This window comes from Lipotes vexillifer, unplaced genomic scaffold (assembly GCF_000442215.2).
Source record: "Lipotes vexillifer unplaced genomic scaffold, Lipotes_vexillifer_v1.1 scaffold272, whole genome shotgun sequence".
Lineage (NCBI taxonomy): Eukaryota > Metazoa > Chordata > Mammalia > Artiodactyla > Lipotidae > Lipotes > Lipotes vexillifer.
In genome coordinates, this window is record NW_006772469.1 from 366,365 (window position 1) to 378,522 (window position 12,158).

Consider the following 12,158-nt stretch of genomic DNA (forward strand, 5'->3'; position numbering starts at 1 on the left):
TTTTTTGCGGTACACAGGCCTCTCACTGTTGTGGCCTCTCCCGTTGCGGAGCACAGACTCCGGACGCGCAGGCCCAGTGGCCATGGCTCATGGACCTAGCCACTCCACGGCATCTTGCCAGACTGGGACACGAACCCGTGTCCCCTGCATCGGCAGGCGGACTCTCAACCACTGCGCCACCAGGGAAGCCCGAGATTTCTTCTTTAATCCATATGTTATTTAGAAGTATGTTGTTTATTTTTTATTTATTTATTTATTGGCTGTGTCAGGTCTTAGTTGCAGCATGTGGGATCTTCGTTGCGGTATGGAGGATCTTTCGTTGCGGCACGAGGGCTCTCCACTGTGGCTCACAGGCATCTCTCAAGTTGTGGCGCACAGGCTCCAGGGTTCGTGGGCTCTGTAGTTTGTGGCATGCGGACTCTCTAGTTGAGGCACATGGGCTTAGCTGCCCCACAGCATGTGGGATCTTAGTTCCCCAACCAAGGATCAAACCCACGTCCCCTACATTGGAAGGCAGATTCTTTACCACTGGACCACCAGGGAAGTCCCGAAGTATGTTGTTTAATCTCCAAGTTTTGAGGGAATTTCCAGGTATCTTTCTGTTATTGATTTTCAGTTTCATTTCATTGTGGTCTGAAATCATACATTTTAGGATAGCTATTCTTTTTTTTAACTTGTTAAGGTGTGTTTTATGGCCCAAGATGTGGTCTACCTTGGTGAATGTTCTATGTGAGCTTGAGTGTACTCTGCTGTTGTTGGATGAAGTGGTTTAGAAATAACAATTAGATCCAATCGATTGATGGTGCTGTTGAGTTCAACTATGTCCTTACTACTTTTCTGCCTGCTGAATCTGTCCATTGCTGATAGACGGGTATTGAAGTCTCCAAATATAGTAGTGGACTCGTCTACTTCTTCTTGCAGTTCTATCAGTTTTTGCCACATGTATTTTGACACTCTATTGTTGATGCTCTGATTTTAACTGAGCAGTTTATGATTACATTTTCTCCATCCTCTTAGCTATCAACTGTATTTTTAAAAATTTTACAGTTCCGAAACTTCAATTTGTCTGCTTACATTACCCATCTGTCCTTGCATGTTGTCTACTTTTTCCATGAAAGCCCTTAGCAAATTAAACATAGCTGTTTTAAATTTCTATTCTGTTCTGAGAATTTCAACATCCCTGCCATATGAGTCTGGTTCTCATGCTTGATTTTTCTCTTCAAATTGTGCTTTTTCTTGCCTTTCATCAACCTTTGTAACTTTTTGGTTGGAGGCCAGACATGACGTATCAGGAAATAGGAACTGAGGCAATTAGTCTTTTAGTAGAAGGTTTTATGTTAATCTAGATAGAAGCTAGGCAGTACTTAACGTTTTCTGTAGCTCTAAGTGGCAGAGGCTTGTTTCCTCTATTTTCCTTGTTGTTTTGTCTTCTTCCCTGTTGTGTTTTTTCCCTAACAATTCTTTGTTAAAGAGTCTGTCTTGGAGCTCTCAGTCATACTCCACAGATACTACACTGGAACTCTGTTGTCATGGTGGAAGGGTATTTGGGAAGCATTCAATAATAATCTTATATCTCTGTCTTTCATTTGGCCTGGGTCCCTGGGCTGTGATTTTCAGAAGTATTTCTTAGACATTTTTTTCTCTTCTCCCATGATATAAGAAGGCTAAAGGGGGCTGAAATTGTCTAACTTGCTTTTCCTCAGGTGAGATAAGGCTCTGGTAGAGTAATTTCCTTCAGAGGGCAGGGCTTTGTCATGGAAAATGATATGGGTGCATTTCAAAATAGTTACCTTCTCCTCCCCTGAAACACAAGGGGGTCCCTGATCTTAATCATGAGAACTTGGTGGGGTTCCTGGGGATAAATCCTATAAAGTGTGGAGGTTCTCCTAAGAGTAGGGTTTTTAACTGTCAAGCCAATTAGCATCCAGTAACGTGTCAAAGTTACCATTTCACTGTTCATATCAGTTACTGGCCCAAGCAGGTCTGCTCCTGGTAAGCTGATCTCTAATGTGATTCTATCTGGCTGTTTCTCCAGTTTGGGAGTGGTGGTTTGCCTTATGACCTCAATTCTCCTTCGGATCTAATAAAAGGCATTGATTTTTCTGCCTGTTCAGGCTTTTTCTTATGATTCCATTTTCTCCATCCTCTCTTAGCATATCAACTACATTTTTTAAAATTTTATAGTTCTGAAATTTCAATCTGTCTGCTTACATTACCCATCTGTCCTTGCATGTTGTGGGATGTGTCTTGCTGTGAGGATGGAGTGATGACTTCAGCTCCTTATATGCTGGAGCTGAAACTGGTAATTGCCTACAAACTCTTTTTTATTTTTTATTATTTTTATTTATTTAATTTTTTGCGGTACGTGGGCCTCTCACGGTTGCGGCCTCTCCCGTTGCGGAGCACAGGCTCCGGACGCGCAGGCTCAGCGGCCATGGCTCACAGGCCCAGCCTCTTCGCGGCATGTGGGATCCTCCCAGACCGGGGCATGAACCTGCATCCCCTGCATTGGCAGACGGACTCTCAACCACTGCTCCACCAAGGAAGCCCCCAAACTCTTTTTTAAAAGTTCTTCCCTGTTTTCACTATAAAGCAAGGCTGAAATAATACTGAGGAGTCTTCCCTGATCTCTCTCTGCTAAATGAAAAGCTCCTGCCCGTGTACTCTAGTACTTGGTACAACTACAAGTATTTCATATATTGACTCTTAGCTCTGTGACTCTGTGAATGCCTGGAGAACAGGCTTTTTGGCTTATCTTTGCATTTCTTGCATATGGTATAAATAATTGTCTGCTTAATTGAAAGGAAAAAGGAACAAAACACTGTTCACTAATTAAAAACAAAGTACTACTTTTATTTGGCTCACTTCTCCATTTATTAGATAACCACATGTGGAGAGGCACAAAGCACTTAAGTTTTACATAACTACAAAGTTAACACAAATCCCAAACTTTTTAGCCACAGATACTTCACTTACTCTGTTTAAAGAAAAATCTTTCAAAACATCTGAGTTAGCCTGATACAGAGACCCTGAATAAATGGGAACTACATATTTTTAAATGCTTGTACTTCCTGCTCTAATAATGTCTTCTTTAAATTGAATCCAGCATAAAAGGGATTGAAATATGTAAGGTCATGATGCAAATGCTTTTGAGAGATAGTGAAATTAATCTGTACAACATGGAAAAAGATGTAATGTGCACAGAAGGTCTCCAAGGATTCACTGAGCCATCTGGGCTTCCATGGCTTGTGCTGTCCATTCTGGTGCTGTCTGACTGATTTTCTCCAAAAGGTTATTCACTTGGAAACAAAGCGATTGGATCTGTTTGTCCCACGTTGGCAGGGCTTCTCGTGCTAAAGAAAAAAGGAATAATGTACAAAGTTGAAATTACTCCTTTGCAACCACAGTGAATGTTGAGTTAGAAGATAAATACAGTAACACTGATTTTTAAAAGTTTACTCCAAAAATCTTAGTTAATGAAATTAAGCTAATTAAGAAATAGTTAAGAAAAGTACCCCAATCACTGGCACAAAGTATAAACAAAACATAACAAAAAAACACAAAATAAAACCAAACCACCTCAACTGCAGCAGTCAGACAGACAACTTCACTGAGGCCACCTGTTCCCTCACCAATGTCTACTGCTTCGTAAGACACTGCCACCGACTGGGGAAAGTGAAACTTGAAAACACTACGTTCAGTGAAAGAAGCTAAAAGGTCACATATTGTATGGCTTCATTCATATCAAATATCCAGAACAGGTAAATCCATAGAGACAGAATAGAAATTGGTTGCCAGGGGTTGGGGAGAGAGGTATGAGGAGTAATTGCTTAAGGGGCATGGGATCTCCTTTAGGGAAGATGAAAATGTTCTGGAACTAGGTAGAGACGGTGGTTGCATAACACTGTAAACATACTAAATGTTACTGAATTTTTCACTTTTAAATGATTTTCATGTTATGTGAATTTCAACTCAATTGAAAAATAGTAGTGGAGGAATAGGTATTGCTTTACTAACAGTAAAATTTACTATAAATTTATTACCTAATATTGTTACAGATCAATGGAACCAAATAGAGTACAGAAGTAGATCCGAACATATATGTGGAACCTAATATACGCCAAAGATCAGAAAGGATGTTTTACTTAATAAAAGATATTTGCATAATTGGAAATCCATCTTAAAAAAAAAAACTAGATCATGCCTTAAAGTTATACACAAAAATGAACTGCAGACAGATTAAATTTCTAAATATAAAACAATAAATAAAATATTAGAAGAAATTTTAGGAAAATATTAATTTTATCCCAAAATGAGGGAGACTTTCTTTTTCTTTTAACATCTTTATTGGAGTATAATTGCTTTACAATGGTGTGTTAGTTTCTGCTTTATAACAAAGTGAATCAGCTATACATATACATATATCCCCATATCCCCTCCCCCTTGCGTCTCCCTCCCACCCTCCCTATCCCACCCCTCTAGGTGGGAGGGAGACTTTCCTAATCAATACAGAAAACACAAAAGCCATAAAATTAAAAATGGACATATTTGGCTGCAAAAGAGCTTTTAAATGTGTTTATGGTATGCATGCGTTACAGAAACACAACTGACAGAAAGAGAAAAATATCTGTAACACAGATAGGGAAGGTGTGGAGGGGGAATGAAGGAAATAGACAAGAAAAACTAACGTGAATTCACAGAAAAGGAAATACTAATGGCCAGTACATGGAAAGATATTAAACTTTACTAGTGCCAAGGAAATGCACAATAAAACAATAACATAGTATTTTCCCCTCAACAATTGGCAAAAGATAAAAAGAGTAAGAATATCCAGCTCTTAAAGATTCATTCTCTCGTATTGGTGGAAGTGTAAATGGCTACACCTTTCTGGAAAGCAAACTGGCAGTAGCTATTAAGAATCAAAATATGAATATCCTCTGATGCAAAGTATGCAACTTCTGAGACTCTGTTCTCTAGAACTAAGTGTCCCAGTATATAAAGATACGCACAAGGAAACCACCTGAATGTCCATCAACAGGTGAATAGCTGAACTCCACGAAATATTATGCAGCTATTAAAACAAATAAATTAGATTTATATCTAGTGACTTGCAAATATATTCACGGTACATTAACTTAAAAAAAAACAAAACCACTTTGGGACTTCCCTGGTGGTCCAGTGGCTAAGACTCTGAGCTTCCACTGCAGGGGGCATGGGCTAGATCCCTGGTCGGGGAAGTTCCATGTGCCAAGCAGTGTAGCCAAAAAACCCCCAAACAAACAAACAAACAAAAAACAAAAAACACTTCATAGAACACTATGTACTTTAAAGTATAATGTCACTTCAAAAAATCTCTACATGTTTTTACTTATCTATATAAGCATGTAGAAAGGCACACGAGACTTTAGACTGACATTAGTTATGCCAGGCAGCTGGGATCAGAGGGATGCAGGTGAAAGTGGAAAGACATTACGGACTCTTCCTTTATTCATCCTTGTAATGTTTTACTTCTTATTATGAGCAGATTTACCATTGTAGTTTTTAAATCTAAGAAAATTAGAAAGTAAAATATCCCGTATTCTATCAAGTTGGTATACGTTAATTTAAATTGTGTTTACTTGATGACGCCTCTGCTATACTCTTCATCATACACTGTGTTTGCTCATTCAATAATTATTTATTTCCCACTTACAACATGCAGGGCACTAGAAAAGATGTTGGATATACCATGGAGAACAAGAGACACTTAATATCTATCACTAGGAAGCTGAGCTTGGTTAACAGAAACAGACATTTAGACAAATTCAGAAATTCAGGGTGACAAGAATGTATAACTTAAAGCCATACCTAACCTGGGAAGTCAGGAAAATCATTATTGATTAACATTGTTCAAACTAAGACATGGGGACAAACAGAAGATGGCTGGAGAGGCTGCTTGTGGAGAGGGATGACTATTTTGGAATGTTTCAAGTGGGAAAGAATTTACAATGCTGGAAAAAACAAAACGTCCTGTGAGCTGGATTGGAAAGAGAAAACCATAAAGGATCACGCAGGACCTTTTGGAGACTTTGTAGAATCTTACTCTACAAGCAATGGCGAAGCCATTCATCAGCATGTCAAGGAAGAGAGTAACATTTAATAATTTGGTTTTTATTTCTTTTTTCTGTTTGTCCGCATTTTTAAAAGATCACAATCCCTCTGGCTCTACTAGGGCAACTGGACTAGAAAGGAGCTATTGTAGATGTGAGAAAAAAAGCTAAAAGGCTATTTCTTAAGCCCAGAAGGGGTTTCAGGGATTCAGAACAGGCTGGTGACAGTAAGAAATGAAGAAAAGTACATGGATTCCAGATACACTACGAGGTAAAATTCGAAGGATTCCGGGCAGTGAAGAAGAGAAGGGGTCAAGGATGAGGAATGCTGGAGAAAGCGAACAGTGTAGTTTCTGGCTGGCTGGCTGTTTTGGGAGGCAGGCAGTGGAGGAGAAAGTGAATTCAGTTCTGGGTATATTCATTCTGAGAAGCCCACGAAGCAATCAGGTGGGAAACACCTATTAATCAATTAGAGCCGCTGAACCTGGGACTCAGAAGGGAGATTTACACTAGAAATCTAAGTGCTGTCTGCATACAGATGGTAACTGAATCAATGGGAATAGGTGAGATTACCTAGGGTAACAGTAGAGTGAGGAGAAAAAGGCCGAGGATTATGTCCTAAGTAACCCCAATATTTAAATTTAAAGCACTATAGAATCTACAAAGACAACTGGGAAGAATATCTGGAGAAATAGGAGGGAGAACAGGGTGAAGGAGATGACAGAAGTCAAGAAGGGGCAGGGGCGCTCAAAAAGGAGCGAGTGATCAAACCTATTCAATATGCGGAAAAGTCAGGATGAAGCCTGAAAGATAAAAGGATTTTTGTTAAAATGGAAGAGACCTGACCATGTTTAAATATTGATAAAAAGAAGCCAACAGAGAAAAAAAAGATGAAAATAGACAAAATAATTGCTAAGCTCAGGTTCCTAAAAAAGATTTCTTTTTTTGGAGCAGGGAGTGGCAGAGTTCAGAGAAGGGACCCAAAGTACAAGAGGAAGAACTAGAGAGAGATGGAAACCATCTCCCATATAACACGAAAGAAGAAAGACAGAATTAGATCTATATTGAACAGAGAGTGAAGGAGGAGAAAAGTCAGAGGTTTAGGAAAATGAAATTTGAAATAGTCATTGCAGAGTAGGGAAAAAGTGGACTAGAGAAAAGTATCAAGAATCCCAGGCAGCGTCGAGAATTCAGGACCTTGAATTTTGCAGTGGTATCAATCTGTCTGGTGCTCTGACTCTTCTCCAGCAACGTTAGTTACTCAAGTACAGGCATGGAAAAGATGGAGAATGGGTTCATTCAAGGTGAAGTTTTGCTGGACAGCAGGAACAAAAAGTTCGCAGGCAAGTGTTCTGGGGCATCTGTAAAAGAAGTAACTGAATCATGAAAATGATTGAAATCCTGATTTCATGATTCACGATGAATCATGAAATCTAGGCTGGATAGGAAGAACAGTAAAGGTTAAAAAAGGGCTGAGCTGACTGAAAGAAAGTGAAAGCCAATAGACCAGAGGCTCCAATGCAGTCAAGGAAGAGGTGAGGTAGAAGTACCTGAGAAAGACCACGAGAAAGGCTGGGAAAAGGTCATGGTCAGAGTGGGATACTTCAAATTAAAACTGTACAAGTGGAATGGTTCTGGGTAAGGTCCAGGGCATAAATGAGGTGGGAAGAAGGGCTGAGGAGGTATTAGACAATGAGAAAGACAAGAGATCTACTTACCTGTCTGTCTTCATCAGTTTAGTGAGCTGCTGAACAGGAAATGCAACTGTCATTTCTACATGCCCAATACACGGTATGTGGTCAATAAATGTTTGGTAAGTAAATGAGTGTACTAATATAACAATTCCAGTTTCAAATTTTTCCACAGCATAGAAAATGCTGCATTAATTAGATTCATGAATATAAGTTCATAAAAATTATTTTAAATTATTTCTTTGGGAAATAAGCTCATTCCAGTAGTAAGATTCTGGGTCAAAGGCTCAACATGTTTTAATCACAAATATACAACACTTCACTGCCATTTCATTATGTATAAACAAGCAAAACTTCTTACTTTCAAAATGAACTATTCCATCAATCTGATCAATAAATCCATTCATACGTCCTTCTGTTATCATTTGCGATGCTATCTTTTCTGCCTGTTTAAAAAAAACAATAAATTCTTAGACACTTTAATTATCATTTCTAGTTATTCACATATTCTCACCAAGAAAACTGAAAGCTCTTGGTTTAGCTACCCATCACTAAGCTTTGCGTATGCGTTCATCTGCCATTCATTACAAGAATAAATCCTGTAAATATGCCTGTTATATCCCCCCAATTCTTTCTGGGTACAATCCATTAGTTTAAGTTAATTGGGATCTGTTTTTCTTGTTGTAAGATTTTAAGCAAGAATCTAGCCTTCTAACCAACTTTTCTCTCTGCTCAAAATCAAACTAACAATTTTTCCTCTCACTGGGATCCACATCTCAAAAAAATCCCTAGCTTTTCTTATTTTATTTCATTTCAATTTTCACAGTATTTATCACCCCCAAAACTCTCTAAGACAGTAATATTTTTGAAGAAAATATTGAAAGGAGGAATAATGTTCAAATTTAAAAGGGAAATGAAAGAATTTAAAAGACCATTAAAGGGGAGCAAAAGGTCCTCTACCTAATTCCTAAAGAAATGCTTCATACTGTCTGTTTAGTAAACTGGGTTGTGACATTCATTTTAGTAACTCTAACCATCTTCACAATCAACCCTAAATCACTCTTGAACAGACTGTGACTAGCATTTATTGTTAAAAATATATTCACTTCCCTTAGTCTCAGCAAGGGATCATACGTCAAAGCGTAAGAAGAAAGCATCTTTTAATGGTAACTGAAGCCTTGGTTCCGAAATTGTTCCACTTCCTTTACTGTGTGTTGAATGTGTACACGTAAAGGAACTGTATTAGAAAAAACTAAATTAAAATTTCAGTAACAGATAAAAGGGGATGTGACCATAACTACATGACTCTAAGCTCTACAAGTTTTGTAGTGAGGTGGATGGACCTAGAGTCTGTCATACAGAGTGAAGTAAGTCAGAAAGAGAAAAACAAATACCATATGCTAACACATATATATGGAATCTAAAAAAAAATTGTTCTGAAGAACCTAGGGGCAGGACAGGAATAATGACACAGACATAGAGAATGGACTTGAGGACACGGGGAGGGGGAAGTGTAAGCTGGGACAAAGTGAGAGAGTGGCATGTACATATATACACTACCAAATGTAAAATAGATAGCTAGTGGGAAGCAGCTGCATAGCACAGGGAGTTCAGCTCGGTGCTTTGTGACCACCTAGAGGGGTGGGATAGGGAGGGTGGGAGGGAGACTCAAGAGGGAGGAGATATGGGGATATATGTATACATATAGCTGATTCACTTTGTTATACAGCAGAATCTAACACAACAATATAAAGCAATTATACTCCAATAAAGATGTTTAAAAAAAATGTTCTACAAGTTAGGTAAAAGTAAGATTGATTGCTTGCTTTTACTGTTATTTAAAATTAAGAGAATGTTTTATAGATGTTACGTGAAATACCCTCTACATACGACTGGTACTTTTTTGGAATTTATACATAGCCAACCAAACGTTACCATGACTAAGAATAAAATTAACTCCCTAATAACTCAGTCAACTTCTTAAGTTAAATCAAACACAGAAGTTACAATAGAATAGCCTAGAGTATTACCATAGTCATTCTCTCAGAGAGATGAACTTTTTAAACTTTGAGTCAATCTAGGGCAGAAAAAAGAATTAAGGCATAGATCAAATGTTAGTTAAAAATCAGAAACCACTATGAAGTGGATTTAAACAGATAATAAACAAAGATATTCTTACAAAATGGGTATCATAACCTGGAACCCCTTTAAGATTTCCATTCTAGGTCACTTTACCAAAAAATACAACTTAAAAAAAAAACAAATCAAAGACAATTCCATTAAAGTACTATTTTGACATTCAAATAATTTATTTCCATTTACCTTAGGTTTTTAATGTATATTTTTGTTGCAACTGCCAATATTTATCAATTACAGTCGTCTCTCGGTATCCAAGGGGGATTGGTTCCAGTAGCCCCCATGAATACCAAAATCCACAGATGCTCAAGACCCTTATATAAAATGTAGTAGTACAATGAATACAGTTGGCCCTCCAAAATATTCCTCCAAAATATCCACAAGTTTTGTATCTGCAGATATGGAGGTCCAACTGTATATATTTTATTTTCTCTTTATGTCAATAATTTAGTCTCTTAACTTCCTTTTATGTATTGGAAATAAGAAAATACCTTAGCTGCAGGAATCTCTAAAAGGGCTCCAAGTTCCTCAAAGGTAATATTATTATATAATTTGCTTGCAGACAATAAATTGTGTTCAATAACAGCTCTGTCCAAGATGCTAGAACCTTAAATATAAAAAAGAATGTTATAATTTTGAAACTAGTTTTACACTCTTAAAAGATGCATCTTGTTAAAAATTTTCTAGGCATGTACTAACGCATAATCATTGCCTTTATTCCTATCAAAATTTTAAAAGTAACCAAAATCCCTTGATACATTTTGAATAACATGCAGTTAAATACAAATAACATTTAGAAAATGATTGGCAAGTATTTATTAACTAGCTGAACAGATTTAATCCTCTGGGTTTGGGGTTTTGCTTCCTTGGACTAGCTATCAACTTCACTAACTTTTCTTTTCTTGCTATAAGCACATACTTTTATTAGCAAGCAGCAGCAAAACAATCATGCAAACAATCATGCTGTTTGTAAGCTTGATAAGTCAAAAAATACTGCTCAATGGAAATATCTCTATTCCCCTGGGCACTTCACAAGCCCTTTACTCTGAGGCAAACGTGAGAAATGTTTGGAAGGCAGGATCCCTTCATGAGATACCAGGCATAGGATCCTCAAGTAAGATAATACAGGGCCTGACAAAGTTACGGACCTCAGGCCCCATCCTGAAGGTGTGGCTCACCCACTTCTTTTTTTTTCCTTTCCAGTTTTATTGAGATATAATTGACATATAACATTGTATTCATCTAAGGTGTACAACATAGTGAGTTGGTATATGTATATATTGTGAATTGATTACCACTATAAGTTTAGTTAATTAACAACATCACCTCACACAGTTATAATTTTTTTTCTTGTGACAACTTTTAAGGTCTACTTTTTTAGCAACTTTCCAATATAAAGACCTAAATAAACAGGAAAATATGGAAGACTTAATATTGCTAAGATGGCAGTACTCTCCAAATTGATCTACAAATTCAGTGCAATCCCAACTGGCTTCTTTGCAGAAACTGACAAGCTGATCTTAAAATCCATATGGAAATTCAAAGGACCCACAGAAGCCAAAACAATTTTGAAAAAGAACAAAGTTGGAAGACTCAAATTTTCTGATTTCAAAACTTACTACAAGGGACTTCTCTGGTGGTACAGTGGTTAAGAATCTGCCTGCCAATGCAGAGGACGTGGGTTCGATCCCTGGGCCAGGAAGATCCCGCCTGCCGCAGAGCAACTAAGCCCGTGTGCCACAACTACTGAGCCTGCGCTCTAGAGCCTGCAAGACACAACTACTGAGCCCACATGCCACAATTACTGAAGCCTGCGTGCTGCAACTACTGAAGCCTATGCACCTAGAGCCCATGCTCTGCAACAAGAGAAGCCACCGCAATGAGAAGCCCGCGCGCCACAATGAAGAGTAGCCTCTGCTCACCACAACAAGAGAAAGCCCACGTGCAGCAACAAAGACCCAATGCAGCCAAAAATTAAAAATTAAAAAACAAAAACTTACTACAAAGATACAGCAACCAAGACAGTGTGGTACTGGCATGAGGACAGGCATACAGAATAATGGAACAGAATTTAGAGTCCAGAAATAAACTCACATTTACAGTCAACTGATTGCCAACAAAGATGCCAAGGCAATTCAGTGGGGAAATAAGAGTCTTTCCAACAAATGGTGCTGGGACAACTGAATATTCACATGCAAAATAATAAAGTTGGACCCCTACTTTACACCATATACAAAAATTA

At 38.0% G+C, this 12,158-nt stretch overlaps 1 protein-coding gene across 2 annotated transcripts in view; it reads right to left on the bottom strand.

The window, feature by feature from the left end:
* Window positions 1-2,829: 2,829 nt before the first annotated feature.
* COPS4 (COP9 signalosome subunit 4) overlaps window positions 2,830-12,158 on the bottom strand; it is a 37,089-nt gene continuing 27,760 nt past the window's right edge. The window contains exons 8-10 of one of the 2 annotated variants that reach the window (XM_007447534.1): window positions 10,408-10,523; window positions 8,142-8,226; window positions 2,830-3,353 (exon numbers count right to left, since the gene is read on the bottom strand). In XM_007447534.1, the coding sequence (XP_007447596.1) occupies window positions 3,220-3,353; window positions 8,142-8,226; window positions 10,408-10,523 (335 nt within the window). In that variant the 3' untranslated portion in view covers window positions 2,830-3,219. The remainder of the gene's footprint in view (window positions 3,354-8,141; window positions 8,227-10,407; window positions 10,524-12,158) is intronic. The other variant, XM_007447535.1, reaches the window with a different exon arrangement.